The sequence below is a fragment of the Hydra viridissima genome, unplaced genomic scaffold, assembly GCF_058129835.1.
Source record: "Hydra viridissima isolate aposymbiotic clone 2 unplaced genomic scaffold, HvirCarnegie_v1 scaffold_15, whole genome shotgun sequence".
Taxonomy (NCBI): Eukaryota; Metazoa; Cnidaria; class Hydrozoa; order Anthoathecata; family Hydridae; genus Hydra; species Hydra viridissima.
In genome coordinates, this window is record NW_028324314.1 from 3,313,762 (window position 1) to 3,331,552 (window position 17,791).

Genomic DNA, 17,791 nt, shown 5'->3' on the forward strand with positions numbered 1-17,791 from the left:
TTAAGATTTTTAACCATTTTTTATATTTTTTTAGTTTGATGTTGGTTTTTTAAAACTTTAGAAAAAAAAAAAAATGCATTCACTAACAATATTATTTGTGGCATCAATATGGACTTTAGTAAAGGGATATACCTTTGTTGATTTAAAGACATCCTACATAAAATATAAACAATGGTCAGCGAATCGTTTTGGGACCTTAACGTTTAGATTCAAAACTAGCAGCCCACACGGGCTTCTTCTTTATAGTGATAATAGTAAAACAAAACTTTCCACTTCACAAAGTTTTATAAAACTGCAGCTCTCAAAAGGAGACTTAGAATTTACTGTGCAGACTGGTTCCGAAGATTACAAATCGAAAAAAACCGTTTCGATCGGTAAAAATTTAAATGACCTGAAATGGCACGAAGTTAATATAACGAGAAACGATCGGGAGACCATCATTTTATTGAATAAATCAATTGAGAAAATTTTGATAAATGATGGAGAACACGATGAATTAGATTTGAATTCCGATATTTACGTTGGAGGAGTATCTGATCAGATAGCAACCAGTTTAGTTGATGGAGCTGTTTTAGCTATGCCGAGGTAAAGTTTTATTGAAATGCTTTGCTTAGATTTGTTTAAAAAAAAATTAGTTAGCCTTTACACTTTATACAAAAATTTTATATTTGTATGATGTATATATAATATAAAAGTATAAATAATATACAAATATGCACATATATATGTTTGTATGTACATATATATGCAAACTACATGTAAGTATGTATTTAATAATAAATATGTAGTTTGATCTAGAGATTTTTAGAAAGGGTATTCATAATTATGATTTAACTTGGTGATCTGATGTGCTAATCTTGATTTTTAATTAACAGAAGTTATTATTAATCTTACTAATAATCTATATACACTAATACACATACACAATTTACAAATACTAATAATACATATATACCATCATACATATATACCAATACAACTCATATACTAATAATACTTATATATACCACTTATTTACCTAAACTACCTAAAAAAATCAACTAATAAAAATAATAATAAAAATAAAAATAAAAGATTAAGCTACTAATCAATCGACTAACAATTGCGCAAATTTATTAAATGCTGACTTTTGTCTTTACTATTTATGTGAAGCAGATTTATTGGGTGTGTTGAGGACTTTAAATTCAAAGGCAAAAATAGTTATGATGTTTGGGAAGAGTTTGATGATCCCCTTTTATCGTCTGTTGGTGTGAAAGATGGTTGTCTAGATGCATGCGCGGAGTTTGCGTGCGCAAACAATGGGCAGTGTATTAATTATTTTACGACTGCAAAATGCAATTGCATTGGAACCGGGTATTATGACAGTAACTGCAGCAAAGGTCAGTTTTTGAAGTTTTTTTATCTCTGGTTTGTGCAATAACCGATTTTTAACTCAAAATTTAGGCTACTCCTATGAATGTGCTCAAAATTTACATTAATATTACGAAAATTTTTTATATTGGTATTGAAAATTTAGCAGTAAAATAAACTCGGTCGATAGGAAATTAAGTTGTAAAATTTTGTATTCAAAGATTAAGACGGTTGGTAGACTTCAAAAAAAGTACAGACACAAATATTACTCATTTTCTTCCTTTTCTTTTTTTTTTTTTTGCACACGCGTTTAGGTTTAGTATTTACATATGTATACATTCATGCTATATAAGCTTATATTAATTTCAATGATCATATTAATTTATTATATAATTATATTGGTTATACAAACTATATTATTTATTAGAGCGTGAATCGATACAGTTTGATGGTCAGAGCTTCATTGATGTGGACTTAGCTGACCCGCTTAAATCCACCACTGACAACATAGTTACAATGAGATTTAGGACAAAGTTTGCCGATGGCCTACTATTTGCTGCATATAGCAGAAGTGATCATATGATGATTGAGTTGTATTGTGGTTTGGTGAGGATGAGTATGGATTTAGGAGGAGGTGAGCCAGCCATTTTTGTTTATCTATTTTATGCTTGATTTTTTTCCCCTATCAATCTGTCATTTACACATTTGCTTTTTGTTTACTTTTTTTTATAGCGACATTCATGATATTTATATTCGGGGGCGGGATTAAAGTAGATAAATGTAATTAAGAAGAACAAGGTTTTTCTTTGCGCACTTTTTTTTTTATTGTTATATGAATTTTTTTCAGCTTCACTTTTTTGTTTGAATCCAAATCTTATTTAAAACTATTTAATTATTATCAATTTAAATATTTCTTGCGCTGTTAAACCGTGTTTATCAAAATTCACCTGGCAACAGTCTATTTCTGCTCTTTTATCAAACTTCACCTGGCAGCAGTCGATATCCGTTCTTTTTTAAAAAAGAATTCTAAGAATTAATTAATCGTTTTTCCGCTAAAAACTAATTGCTATCTGTGCGATCAAACACAATAACTATGATGATTAATACAAACACCTTGCTTTCACAAGTTTTGATACAAAATTACTAATGCAGTCCTCAACTTGAGAGTTAGATGTCCGATTGTTTATTGGATCGGATGCTTTTGTTATTGTAATCGACTGTGTTAATCACTTAGGTAGCTTTTTTGTCTTAGCCATTATCTAAGAGTATTTATCGCTGCGTATTTGTAAATAAAAGAGATCTAAAAATATCATAGATATCAAAATAGATATCTGAAGATATCATTTTGATTCAAATATTTACTTTGTTCAAAACCATCTAAAAGGATGAGTCAAGATGATTCAAGATGGTTTTGAACAAAGTAATTTATAAAGTGTTTAATTTTAGAGCAATAAAAATAATTCTATAAGAAATTAATTATTTTTTGGAAAAATTGGATCGAAAGTCTCAGCCAGCTCAAGCAATTTGTAATCTTATATAATGGTGTTAGACATTTTGACACCGCTTTGATTCGCACAGAAGGAGCGAGCCTAATATTACGTCAACAACGAATTTAAACGTGACACATCACAATCCACTTTGAGTTCCCTTCAAACATTAAGGTAATAGGACTAAAACTACATTCTAATCGCAAAAAAAACTTAACAAATAAGAAATTTTAAGATTTTAAACTTTTAAAAAAAGTTTGAAAAGCGTGATTGTTGTACCAAGAAAAAAATTTTTTAATTAGATAAAACTTTGTTTTTGAAAATAAAATATAATATATTTATTTACTTTTTTTAAGTCGTAATAACCCTTAAAAAAAACAATGTTACATTTTTGTTGGAGAGGACCGTGACGAATATTTGCGGAAAAAGAACCTTTTCCCCCGTAGTGAGATATTGTTTCCTTTACATCAACAACTAATGCTGCATCCTTAAAAAGATGTAATTTTAACTTTTTTCCGAAAAAACATTTTTGAACACGCGATACTAACAGATAAATTATAACCTGATTTTTGCTCTTAAAGATAAAATAAAGGTTCATGATTTTGAAAGGAAAACTTTCTTGAGAAAATTCAATTAATTCTATAAATTTTGGAGTACTAAACTCGATTTGAATTCAATATTTAGTATTTAGGCAGCTTCTTTATTCAAGATCATAGTCCATCAATCGATAGTTTTGTTATTACTTTGAATATTGTCGCTATTTTTATTGTGAATTAAAATAAATAAACCTTTTATTTATTTAGGCTACTTCATACTCGAAATTGCAGATATATCATTTAATGATGGTAAATGGCATTTGGTATACGTAAAAAGAAATGGAAGACAATTTTCCTTAACTGTTGATAATAGGTATAAAAACTAGTTTCTGTATACATGCATAGATACATACACACATACATACATACATACATACATACATACATACATACATACATACATACATACATACATACATACATACATACATACATACATACATACATACATACATACATACATACATACATACATACATACATACATACATACATACATACATACATACATACATACATACATACATACATACATACATACATACATACATACATACATACATACATACAGTGGCGGCTCGTCAATAGGGGCCATAGGGGCCCGGCCCCACTTATATTTATTTAAGATAAAGTATTTGGTAATGTAATTATGTATTTATATATATCTAAATATAAAACTATTAGCCTAAACTATTTGCAGACAGGTTTTATAAAAATAAATAGTTCTAAGTTAGTTCTAATTTTAAACTATATTAATTTATAAGTAATATGTTTATTTGCAATTTATTCAAAGTATTGTATCGTTGTTTTAATTAATTGCCAATAACGGCTGGGCCGATTTTTACTGGCCCTATTTATTTTGTTTGTAGTAATATTATTTTTGATGCGCGCGCAGAATTTGTTGTGCTTTCAGATGGGACGAAAAAACGCACCGCAGGGCCTCATTGAACTGGCCCTTGAGGAAAAGAACCTTAAAAACATCGCTAAGTTAAAAAATTTGCGATATTTTTCGTTTAATATTTGCTGGCCCCACCAAAGTTTAATGTCACCGGCCGCCACTGCATACATACATATACTTATTTAAACAAATTGATTTGGCATCAGCATAAAATTCTTGCATCAAATAATTCATCAAAATTGGAAATTTAAAGCATAAATATAATAACAAAAACATTAAAACACTTCAAAATTAAATATCTTGCAAATTTTCAGCCTGTTTTACTCAAATTTTTACTTTGTATTAGCAGTTTATATTACTAAGTATTTATTATAAATAAACATACTGAATTATTATTACATAGTAGTTGTCAATTGCAATTCTAATGTATGCAGTATTAGTTCATGTTATAGATCTTCTACTCTAAATTATATCTGGCAATTTTTTTTTTATGTTTAGATATTCACTTCAAAGTGAAACTCCAGGAATGTTTAGTAAGTTTAACATCCAAGATCTTTACATTGGTGGTCTACCTATGTCTGTTGTGATGATGAATTCCAAAAGCCAAACAAATTTCACTGGTTGTTTACAAGAGGTCTTGTTTAATGAGGTATTCATCCCAAATATTTTATAACTTTACAAATATCGTAAAGTAATCAGGTTCATTTAGGTTTTACATTTGTGCAAAAAATAACCATCCATAAAAATAAAAATTTTGTAAATATAGGTATTTTAAATGTAGTCAAAAAATGAATTAATGTATAGATAAAATTAAACTTATTATTAAATAATATTCTTTTATTTTGTTTTTTTTTTCTTCTCCAAATCAGCTAGATATTGTTTACAAATCTCTAAATACAGAGAGTAGTCGATTTCAAATGTTTGGTAACATCAAGAGTGGATGTGATGTGGTCAAGACTAAAGTAATTCAAACCAGAGACAGTGCAGGTGCTTTGTTTATTCTATTTAAAGTAACCAACTTTAAATAACAATAAAATAATAAAATAACAAATTTAAAAGAAAAGTCAGACATCAGACTGTCTGTTAAAAAGTCTAAAATATCCTAGAGACAATTTATCTGACCACAAGTTTTACACTAATGATAAATATATTTTCTATTCTTGATTAGTTTTTACGTTTTGTTTTTATTAGGAATATTTTCTATTTTATGTTATAGAAAACATGACAACTTTATTTGGATCAATCTTTCTTTTTTGAGTTCCTTCCCCATGCTTTTATTTTGTTATTTAATTTTTTTTTTTGTCAATCCCAACTTCGTATAACGAGATTTTTTATTCTTATTAAGGTCCTGTACTTAGTAAAAGTGGATCAGCTGTACCATACCAACCAAATGTTACTCCTATTAAACCATTTGAAGCAACTGAACAATTAACAGCACAGTATGCTCCAGTAAGTATATTGTCACCAAGCTTGTTAATATGTAATTATATTTAAGGCTTTACACCATTTTATTAATCTGTTTATATACATGCTAAATGATTATAAATTGCATTATAATTATATATGTTAAAGTTATGTAGATTTATTAATAAATATTAAATAATTTTATATTACATAATTATATATATGAAATATATATATTTATTCTATAATTATGATGAGTAATTATATATTATATAGTCATATGTATGTATATGTATTATATATGAACCAAGAAGATTAAAAAGCATAGACACTGACAATAGTTTATTGGTTACCACAGCAACTGGATTGTCAGTTAACTTGAACTAATTAATGACAGCTTTTTGAGTATTACTTTGATAATGAGTTTATGATTACTTGACTATCACTTGGTAGTGACTTTAACTCTGAATTCATGAGTACCTACATATTGAATTTTTAAACAACTTTGACAATGACTTTTTTACTTTGATATGATTATAAAAAGTTGTTTTGTAAATTTTCAGTTTTGCTAAGATTATTTCCACATACACTCTTCGTTGATCATTTTTCAAGATTTTTTTTTTGGTACCATTTCTAATTTTCAAACTTTATTTAGAAATTCATTCATCAGAAAACATCCACAAAGTTAAGCAAGCAAATAATAACTTGGATTATCATCGGGATAATAGTGGGATCCATAGCCCTAATTGTGGCTATGGCTTTAATTGTACATAGCTTCAAGAAACGATATAGCGAGATAATTTTATCAAAGCACCATGGAAACAATAATTTACTCAACAATCATAAGTCTAGTCAAGAAACTGTAGTCATTTATAAAGCAAATCATAAACAAGGATTTATTCAGCCTCGTTTAGTGTAATTTCGAAGAGCTAATAATGTGATAGAGATCAACTAGATTCTTATGGAGAGAACTGCACTTCTTCCCACATCAGAAATTGTCATGTAAAGTTTTAAAGAGGAACAGGTAACTTGTGCGCATGCGTTAAAAGTTGGAATGCTCGTCAACAGAGCTGAACCGTTCAACAAAGAAAAAAAAAGAGTTTTCATTCCATATTAGGAGTTGAATAATTTTTAGGTACCAGGCTACCTGCCTTCAATTAAGTGAACATTAAAACAGATCTTTTGTTCAATGAAATTATATCTACATTTTTGTAATGTATATTTTTATAAAAATGAATTTTTTCAGGAATCGTCAATAGACGTTTTCGTGCGAATACTATTTGTAAATGTTACTCAAGATTCTTTTTTTATTTTTACAAATCCTTCATTTAAACGCTTTCCGTCTTGTGACATGTCGTCAATTTAGAATTATTTTGTCTGTCTCCCATTTTAAACGTTCGGAGGAAATTAGCTATTGATTGTAATAAGTTATGATGACTTTTGATAAACACTTTATTTTTTAAATTTATTTCTAGAAACTGTTTTAAAATACAACTTATTTTTTATTATAACTTATTATTACTATAAAAAGTATTACTAAAATTTCTGAAAAGTAAAAAATTTCTCCCTAAAATTTAAAATGGGACATAGAACATAATAAATTCTTAACCTGACGACGTTTGCTCCTCGTGAAAAACGAATGCTCGCGAAGTTTTCTACAAATGTATCACGCTCCGAAAACCTGTCGCGCAAAATAAGAAATTATTAAGTCGTTTGCCTTTGTTATTCAAGAGAAAACACGTTAAAAAAGTGGCGCACAAAACAATTTTTTTAGTCACTTTTTAAATAACTTCTTAAGGATTTTCGACGGAATTTTATGATAAACATTCATTTTTTTATGTGAGCCTTTACAACAAAACCAGACGAATTATCAAAAAATTAATTCAAATTATATAATTAGAAAAAGTTATTTCTAAGCTTTTTAAAACAGTAACAACTTATAAGAAAAGTTCTTCCAATCAGTAATCATAAGCATTTTAAGTTGGTTTTCGTTTAAAAAGCAATAAAACTAATTAACGATTGCGTTGTTTCTTTTTATAATTCACCCTCTTAAAATTATTTAAAAATCCGTCGCTTTGTAATTTTTGAAAATAAAAATATTCGGGTAACTGTTTGCGGAAGCATTAGGTTATTTTAGTTATTATTTTTTACTATTTTTATACATCGCAATATATATATATATATATATATATATATATACATACATACATACATACATACATACATACATACATACATACATACATACATACATACATACATACATACATACATATATACATACTGATCAAATAATTTTAGCTTATAAAAAGTTCTTTTTTTAGCGGTTTTTTTTAAAAATAAAACGACAACGACAAAGCTCAATTATATGAATTTGTCAATAACGGAGGTCGATAACACAATGTTTTAATTCTTTATATGTATTTTAAATATAGTTTTTTACATATTTAACTTATTTCTTTAAAAATTATTTATAGCAAACTTACAGAATAATAATTTTATTGATGTTTCTGAAAAAAAAAGCCAAAATTGATAAATAAAAGATTGTCTGGCTTTTAACCCGATTTAAATCCATTTTATAAATTAAGCAAGCTGTCTGGTTTTGTCGTGTAGAGTCACATGTAAAAACAACTAGAGATTAATAAGGAATAATAGTAGATTTTTTTAAATAAAAATTTGCAAAGGTTTGAGACTAAACTCGTAAAAACAGCCACTTTAAAGTAAAACAGGGAATCAAAAACCTAAAAAAAATTTTATCATGTATATATATATATATATATATATATATATATATATATATATATATATATATATATATATATATATATATATATATATATATATATATATATATATATATATAGAGAGAGAGAGAGAGAGAGAGAGAGAGAGAGAGAGAGATAATAAAAATAATAATAATCATAATATATAGGATATTGGTTTTTGTAGTCCCTGTCCCTATTTCAGGATATACTTTAAATAAATTTGTTAGATACTATCTTTGTATCTAATAAATTTTGTTCACCACTTTTTAGTAATTACGTTTAATTCAACCCATCTGTATCTTTTAAAGTCGAGAAGCAAAATGTGGTGAGCTTTGGGGAAAAGTTTAAACTTTGTTATTACTTTTTCTGTTGGTCAAAAGTCCTGGGAAAGACCTTCTAAAACGATTTTTTTCTTTACAAAGTTTGACTTTATTTAATCAAGAGTCTCCTTGAAGAATGATTAATTCATTCCAAAACTTTTCTAACATTCCATGGTTTTCTTGTAGAACTATTTGCCAAGACCTCCAAAAAACGCGATGTTTCTAATAAACTTCATTTTTAGTAACAAACTTTTTTCCTGAAGCCTTCTTTTGAGATTTGCAAATGCTAAATAGTTGCTGGGGGACGAATTCGGAGAAGAAGGTGGGTGGGAAGCAATCAGAACTTTAATTCGTTTAGTTTTACCATCGTAAACATTGTCTTGGTGAAAGAGAACTGTTTATTTTTGAATTTATCCTTCAATCAGTTCAATAAGTAAAGGATAGATTTTCCTTTTTCCCAGGTTGATCTAAGATTCTAAGAACTGATAATTATTAAGGCTCAAATATTCTAAAAAACAAGAGCATTGTCTTTGGCCACTTTAGATGTCTATCACTCGCTGCTTTCAACTCAGCTGACTACTGACTTTATTCTAGAAAGTAATGTTGGATCCATGTTTCATTCATTTGACACACCAGCGCAATCAATCCTTTTTATTTTGTCACACGCGTGCCCATTCGTGCAAAATACTGCATACACTGTCTTTGGATATTTTAAAATGAGTTTCAGCTATCCCCTCTAACTGCACTATACAGTTGTACATAAAATTTTGAGCCATTTTTAGATATTCTCTGGCGTAGTTATCTCATTTGAACTTCCCTTGTGTTCAGTCTCATCTGTGGCCATACGTCTGCGTTTACACTCATCAAACCAACGAATAAATAATTGATTTTGATGGAGAATTTCTTGAATGGTAATTTCGCACATTAAAAAGCAATTTTAAATTAACAATCGAATTTCGGCTTGTCATTTGCTTTAAAAATGTCGAAAATAGCCTCAGTAAAACAACAATATCTCTCGTATAAAAAGGTTTTGCCTTTTTATTGACATTGTAAAATCTTTATTTTACGATATTTATCTTAGAAACTAATTAATATTAAAGTTTTTCTTCTGAAAATATTGCAGAAGAAAATGCAGCTACATAACAAATGGAGAAGTACAAATTAGAAAAAGATTTTAATCCAACAATGAAATGTGTTAGAATAGCAATTTTTTTTCAGAATATCGCTAATTAAAACCAAAGTGGAAGGCCCAATTAAAAACTTTGAGAAGCACCATCATGAACAGAGAATAAGAAAGTAGACAAAATTGTTAAAACATATTCCTCTCAGGAATTTTATACAACAGCTAAATGGCAGAAAGACCAAAAATTTAAAGATGCAAAAATAATATAAAACAAATAATCAAAAAAAAAAAAAAAGAACTGGAAATTACTAATAAAATTATGATAGCTTATGATAATTATGATTATAATTTTGACAATAAATATTATAACAAATTATTAACTTTATAAATTAAGAAAAGAGACCTTGCACTGTTTACTGATATAAAATTATCCAATATTAGGGATTGGCTTATTAGAGATTCCGCAATGAAAAACTTTACCTTCATCCTCCTTAATGTTGAACTAAATTTGATTTTTAACCTCAAATATCACATTTGATTTTTCAGCAAACTGTTATTGAAATCGACATATCACTCAATTTTTAAAGAAATGCCTCTGACATCACAAATAATTTGTCCCTTCAGGATCATATGTTTAAAGGTGCTAAAATTGATTTGAAATTTTATTGCTGATAATGCAACTAATAAATTTCGTACTATATCACCATGTTTTACCAGCATGTTTGCATTTTTTATATTCTGATTATTCTAAAACTCTATCGGTTATTCTCACTTTTGTAGTTTAAAATGCTTTTTTTCCTTAAAGTTTTGTGGTTTTTGCTAAGAAGCTCACAGTGCACCAGTCAGTTTAAAAGTCAATCGGAAAACAGAACTTTAGCATAAATTAATGGTACAAAACATATTCAGTTTAGCTTTGGTTTCTGACTGTAATCTTTCTGTGAAGATAAACTAGGCATAGTTAAATGAGGTAAATAACTTGCTAGCAAACGGATGGCAAAGGACAAACTTTGAACGTGTAATGTTGCTATAAAAAGATCCTTTTAAAATTTGTTTAGAACTTTCTTAGGATTAAACAAAGAGAAGAAAAAAAATTTTTTATTTTCGGGATCGATTTCACTGAACGTCTTCGAATAGACATATATTAAGGTAGTTTCTGGTGTTTAGCTATTAGAGACTAAATAGCCGTGATGGTGAATTTATAACGTCCTCTGCAGCTAAAGATTTCAACAAATTTTCAGTTAAAAAGATATTTTTATAGGGAAAAGCGCAAGCCGAAATCCTGTTTAATACACTTTGTGCTTCGTGGAATAAATTAAACCCATTAGTTGCGCGTGTTAAATTTTGTTAGTGGTGAGTTTGTAAAACCACTGTTTCAATTTTTGAAACGGGGAATGCTCAATATAACTGTAATTGTAGCTGTAAAAAAATATGACAAAAATCCAAACAAAATATTTTAAACAAATTAATTCTGCAGAAAAACAGCTTCGTTATGCACGTTTTAGTGGTTAATTTTTAAAGAACTGTGATTTGAGAATTATTACAATAAGAAGTGATTCCAAAGTGATTTGTATCTTAAATGATATATTTATAAACGGCCCTTTCGATTGATAAAGCAGACGTTAAATAGAAAAACAGGAAAACACACGACAATTTTCTGATGCGCAAATAGTGGCGAATAAATCATTATAGTCAAGCAACTCCTGAAGACTCACCAAATTAGTAATTATCGAGTTGAATAGATTCGGGTTAGGCGTACACGCTCATTGAAGCGTGAGTTTTAAACGAATTCGGTAGAAAACAAACATTTAAAATGCCGAAGAAGATTTGGTGTTTTTTCTAGATTATTTATTTTTTGCTTGGGGCCAGAAGGTGAATCTAAAGAGGATGATCGTAACGAGGATTAAAACACACAGCGTTTAAATACCTAATTCTAGAGCTATCATCATGAGGTTGCGACTAAAGATCAACCAGAATTTCGGTGCAAAACTTTTCATTGCTTTCTTATTCTGCGTTTATGCCTTGATTCGCTACAATCATTCCCTGACAGAAAATGGTGGAGAACAAGGTTTTCTTACAAGAAAGCTTTCTGAAACCGAATCCGAGACCGAAAAATCCGAGACCGAGCCTAGTCTAAAAGAAAAATGCAAACCAGCAAAAGGAGCGGTGGATGAGTTTCCTCCAGATTTTATGACCCAGGAACAACGATACAAAGGTGGCATTATTTTTCATGTAACCGTAACGTTTTACATGTTTGGTCTATTAGCAGTGGTATGTGACGACTATTTTGTACTTTCATTATACCACATTTGCTTGCGGCTTCAAATGGATAAAGATGTCGCCGGTGCAACTTTTATGGCCATCGGATCGTCAGCCCCAACGTTATTTATATCCATTGTTTCGATTTTTTTCACTGATAGTGCTGGAGATGTTGGGTTGGGCACTGTGGTTGGTTCGACAATATTTAACACGTTGTTTATTGTTTCAATATGTGCCATGGTTACAACTATTCCCGCACGGGTTTCCCCATGGCCGCTCTTAAGAGATTCATTTGTTTATATTCTCGGGACAATATCGCTCGCAGTAACAATTCGCGATAGGCGCGTTTATTGGTATGAAGCGTGTTTGTTCGTATTGGTTTACATGTTTTACATAGTAATTATCTATTTCAACAAAGAACTCGGAACTGTCTTTAATAACACTACAAAACAGTTATGTGGTGAGTTAGAGGACGAAGACTCAGAAATGATGACAATGACTTCAAAAACAACCATGGATGATTTACTAAAGCCACCGGAGAATGATGGCGCACCAAAAAATCATGATGCATCAAGCAACAACTCAGTAATAGACGATCTCGGACAGTTTGAGCATAAACAAGAGTCCCCGTTGCAAATACCAGAGGGTTGCATTGCAAAAATTGTGTGGTTGTTAGGCTTTCCTGTTATGATCTTATTCTATATCACGATACCACCATGCTGCAAGAAGCGCTGGTCTGAATGGTTTTTAGTAACTTTTGCGATGTCCGTAATGTGGATGGGATTTCTATCTTATATTCTTGTTTGGATGGTTGTTATAATTGGAGACACATTCGATATACCTGATTGCATTATGGGTATGACGTTTTTAGCTGCTGGCTCAAGCATACCAGATGTCATGGCATCAGTTATTGTCGCTCGTCAAGGAATGGCTGATATGGCCTTATCAAACGCTATTGGATCGAACGTATTTGATATGCTTTGTTTGGGTTTACCGTGGTTACTAAAAACTACAATCATGGATCCAGGCAGTTTTATTGTCATCCAATCTCAGAGTATTATGATTTCAACTCTCCTTTTAATCGGCTCCATCGTGTTCACAATTGTGGCAATCCATTTGAACAATTGGAGATTAGAATTGAAAATAGGAATTATATTTCTAATTATATACATAGTCTTTATATCACTTGCAACTCTTATCGAATTTTTAGCATGCCCGTGTCAGATTGAAGATTTCCTTCCCGTCTAATCTAATAAAACAAGGAACCCTTTGAAAAAAATAAGGTTCCAGTAATTATTCTAGTCCTGAAATCTAGTAAATCTATACGAACCAGATTTACCACTAATGAACAAAAAATTTTAAAAGTTTTCATTGGTATCTATTTACTCCTGAAGGTTCAAGATGTGTTTGCAGAAGTCAGAGATTACTCAGCTGTTTTTTAAGATGCTTGATGCTCAACCGATGACAAATCAAAACTTGCTCAATTTTTTTTAGAACAAAATTTCTATTAACAAAATAATAAAAGAGTGATATATTTTTCAATTCTGTGCGTTTCTGAAAAAATATATATTTAGTGAGATTGTTTTAAATATTTTGTTAGCTATATTTTTGAAACTTTTTTTTTTTAAATTTATTTAGTTATGTAAAGCCCCTCACAGCATTATTATTTTAAACTTCATGAAATTTAAAATAAGTCATACTCAAATCATATTTAGCTTATTCAATCATATTATTTCATACTTGATCCTAGTGATTTCTCATTTTAAAGTGTTTTAACTCAAGTTTGAACTGTTTTAACTCATTAGGGTCTCATTCTCATAACTAGAAATAGAAATCTTAAACGAACTGGTTTTTATCAAAAGATATTTTTCCTGAGAGTAGGTTTTTCATGTTTCCATAATTTATATTGCGTATGGCCAGAATCGTGGCTTCGTATGTCTATGGTCACTCAGTAAAGACTGAGTGTTTTTAGTGTAACTGAGCACTTTAAGGGCTAATATATTTTTTGTAGGGGCACTGGAAACTGTTTCTGGAACTCTCCTTACTTTTGGGATGTCAATGACAGGTAAATTAATATTAATGATGTCAGTTAATATGTTTCAAAAACCTGGTACCATTTGACTCCTTTTATGATCATTGATCACAATTATTGATAACATATCATCTATATTATAAAACAATCTCTCTTAGATCTTCAATAAACTCTTGGATCTTTAACAAACTCTTAACAAACAATAGGTTGACAAATGATAGACTAATAATAGGGAAGGTTGCGTTAAATGAATTTTATTTAACTCTACCTAGCTTTTATGGCTATTTTTGACTTAAATTTCGAATTTTTATTGATATATATCCGTAGACATACACCGAGTACGGACTAGCACCAAAATTACAAAATTTCTTATAGACATACTCACATAAAATGAATCACGCCTTTTTTTTATGAATTGGACTCAGACATACCCAAATTTATATACCAAAAGCTTTTTTTCTTCTAAAAATGATTTTTTTCTTTAATTCCCAAGAAATGCCTATCAATAACATTATGTCTTCAGTATCCAAAAGAGTAAAATTTATAAAATCAATTTTTAAAGAAACACAAATAAATATAACCACCTAATTTATTCCATTTTAGGCAATAAGTCAAGACAGAACAGCAGGTTTTCCAAGATGAAAAAGTTTAAAATTTTAAGGTGTTTATCTTTTGAATTAATATCAATTGATATTACATCTACAATCAATTTCACCATTTGTAAACTTATGAATAATATTTACCATTAATTGCCAATCAAATTACATTTAATTTACGTAAAAATGTTGGGCACAAATTTGCATATTTGTTTAGGTAAAATTTTAAATTGATCTTATAATATGAATTAGGTTAGTACTTTTAGAATCAGCAATTTTTTAAACATTTTTTAATTCTTAACATAAAGTTAAAAGGAATTTAAAATGTTTGAAAAAAAATGAAGAAAAGGGTAAAAGGGCAATTTTTAGTTATTTTTAATAGTTTTACTTTCTTGGCCCATTTTTCCACTTTTTTTTTAACCTGTTTTTTCCTAAGAATACCAGAAAACTCTGAAAAGCGTTTTCTCTTAACCCCAGTCCGAACTGGTGCTTTTGAATAGAGTGTTAAAACTAAAAAGTAGAAAATAAAACTAATCAGTAGATAATTCACATGCACCAGGAGTAGATGATTCCTTTTCCAGGAGTAAGTTGTTCGAAATCGATGTTGTAATTTATGTTAAGATATGTTATGTTTGACCATGTATATCTGTTGTTATGTTTGACCATGTATATCTGTTGTTATGTTTGACCATGTATATCTATTGTTATGTTTGACCATGTATATCTATTGTTATGTTTGACCATGTATATCTATTGTTATGTTTGACCATGTATATCTATTGTTATGTTTGACCATGTATATCTATTGTTATGTTTGACCATGTATATCTATTGTTATGTTTGACCATGTACCAGTTATATTTAATAATTTTAGTAATTTGTGTATTTACTTATTTGCGTTGATAATTCCTTATTTTGGCATGTTACAAATAATATTAATTTGTTCTTTTTTTGTCAATAAAATTTTTTAAAAAATTCCTATACTATAATACAACATACTCGGTGGTCCATCAATTGTTTCTGCGATTGTATAATCAGATTCCGGAAATTTTTGTTGAAGACCAAATGGCACATTGTTGAAAGCAGATACAGCTATTTCTACTGTCACATTTTTTTTATATGCGTATTCTTGAAAACTATTGACAACTGATATTCCATAAAGATTCTCCCAGGATGATTTCCTTGCCATTTATCATACTATCGATGATAGTATGTTTGTAGAGGTTTAAAAGAACCAACATCAAGATGCTGCAATTTATGAGTTGTAAGTGAATTTCGTTGCCTCTTGCCACAAGAACAACAATGCTTTTTGTGTGCGATGAACAAGTATCAAAACACATGGTAGCCTCTTTAGTAGACTTTAAAAGTTCTAAGAATGGCTTACGCGTTTAATATCTCCACAAAAGAGCATATTTCATCTTCGTAACTTGTACTACTTTTTATAGTACGAAGTTGCGAAGAAGAAATTTTAATATTTTTATTGAAATGTTACACAACCCTCTCACTCTCTGCGCTTAACATTTCTTGCAATGTGCTTAGGGTAGTCGTCATGCTGTAAAACCCGCAATTGTCGCGTCAGAAATCGTCGATTTTATTTTAATGGTCGCCCAAATGGCTTATGAATAAACTCTTAACTGCGGTTTGGAAGCAGTTCTTACAATTCGTTCTTCGATTTACTTTCGTTCAAATTACTTTTGAGGATATTCACTTATAAATAATTTCCCATAATTTTATAAGCCTTAAAATATTTATTTAATTGTTTTTATGGTCTTTTTTAAAATTTTGAATATTTTTATTTCAAAATACTATGTTAAAGATTTAAACTATAAGAACTCAATCCCGGTTTTATATTGTGAGGGCGGAGTTTTCTGGCCTGTGCAGTGATTTATGAGTAAAATCGTTCTCATAAAGTTTCAAAGAAATTCTTGAATAGCCAGCTCAATTTCCAGAAAGGAACTCAATTATTCACCTGCGGAATCATCTGGATCGAAAAAGCTACAATCTCAGATAATTAAGCTATAATTCTGTTATATATTGAATCAAAATAATTTGCCGAATAAAATTAAGTAAGTATTAAGAGTTAAAATGCTATAAATTCTGAATTTTGACAGCCATTTTTATAAATTTAGACCACATATAAACAAATATAGACTACTTTAAATCTCAATTTAGAGCTGCAATTAAATTACATTCATATAACAGAAGGTTGCTTTTACATTTTCTGCAGATTTGGTTACATTTTCACTCAGGTTTCTGTTTATATATGGCAAAGAATGGAGTTACTTATAAAAAAACAAAACAAACAAAAACAGCCAGCTAGAAAATTTAGGAAAAGTCATGCAAAGTACTTGAAATTGAGTGAGGAAGACATCTCAAGTGCTTTAAACGTAGATCGCTCAAAAAAAGTATTTGAATTGATCACTTTTAACAAAAATGGAATCATTTACAGTAAAATTTTAAACATCTTTTAGCATGTCTCTATAAAGATACACAACTTTGAAGTCCTAAATAAACGGCAGTTAACAGCACTTGCTCGGAAACACGATCGTCAATTCAATATAGTAAAATATATATATATATAAAAAAAAGGTGTTTGCTGTAAATAATTTATGGTTGATTGCTCGATTGAGCAACATTAGGAAGCAAATAGTATGAAAAACTCAAAGAAAAAAGTATGCCTTATCTAACGATTAGCAGAACATTTTGGACAATTAAAGTGAAGGGAAAATAGTTTGTCGCCATTTGAAGGCTCAACTAATTTTCAGCGTTCATGTTTAAAATTGTTAAGCTTTTTTTTTTAATCAAAATTTTTTTTTTTCAATAACACTGTGTTGATAATAAAAATACACTATTAATAATCTTTCTGATAGAGCATATTACATGACGTTTGATTCTAAAAAACGCAAGAGCTTCATTGGGTAGAAGGCAAAAAAAAAAAAAAAAAAAAAAAAGAAAAAAGAAATA

At 29.2% G+C, this 17,791-nt stretch overlaps 1 protein-coding gene and 1 pseudogene across 4 annotated transcripts; both read left to right on the plus strand.

Moving 5' to 3' along the window:
- Positions 1-7,027, plus strand: LOC149878217 (neurexin-1-like). 3 transcript variants are annotated; one of them, XR_016447626.1, is made up of 8 exons: positions 1-585; positions 1,156-1,379; positions 1,778-3,011; positions 3,641-3,746; positions 4,830-4,980; positions 5,201-5,318; positions 5,677-5,780; positions 6,391-7,027. XR_016447626.1 is itself a non-coding variant. In XM_090073007.1 (8 exons), the coding sequence occupies exons 1-8, from the start codon at positions 74-76 to the stop codon at positions 6,652-6,654; spliced, it is 1,689 nt and encodes a 562-aa protein (XP_089929133.1). In that variant the 5' UTR covers positions 10-73; the 3' UTR covers positions 6,655-7,027. The 3 variants fall into 3 exon arrangements, 2 of the variants coding, with proteins under 2 accessions (XP_089929133.1, XP_089929134.1); XM_090073007.1 differs by having other exon boundaries at positions 10-585; positions 1,153-1,379; positions 1,778-1,984; XM_090073008.1 differs by having other exon boundaries at positions 11-585; positions 1,778-1,984.
- Positions 7,028-11,753: 4,726 nt separating this feature from the next.
- LOC145193068 (sodium/potassium/calcium exchanger 5 pseudogene) lies at positions 11,754-13,907 on the plus strand (annotated as a pseudogene). The gene has a single exon (XR_016447683.1). The product of XR_016447683.1 is annotated as a sodium/potassium/calcium exchanger 5 pseudogene (transcript).
- The last annotated feature ends 3,884 nt before the right edge of the window (positions 13,908-17,791 follow it).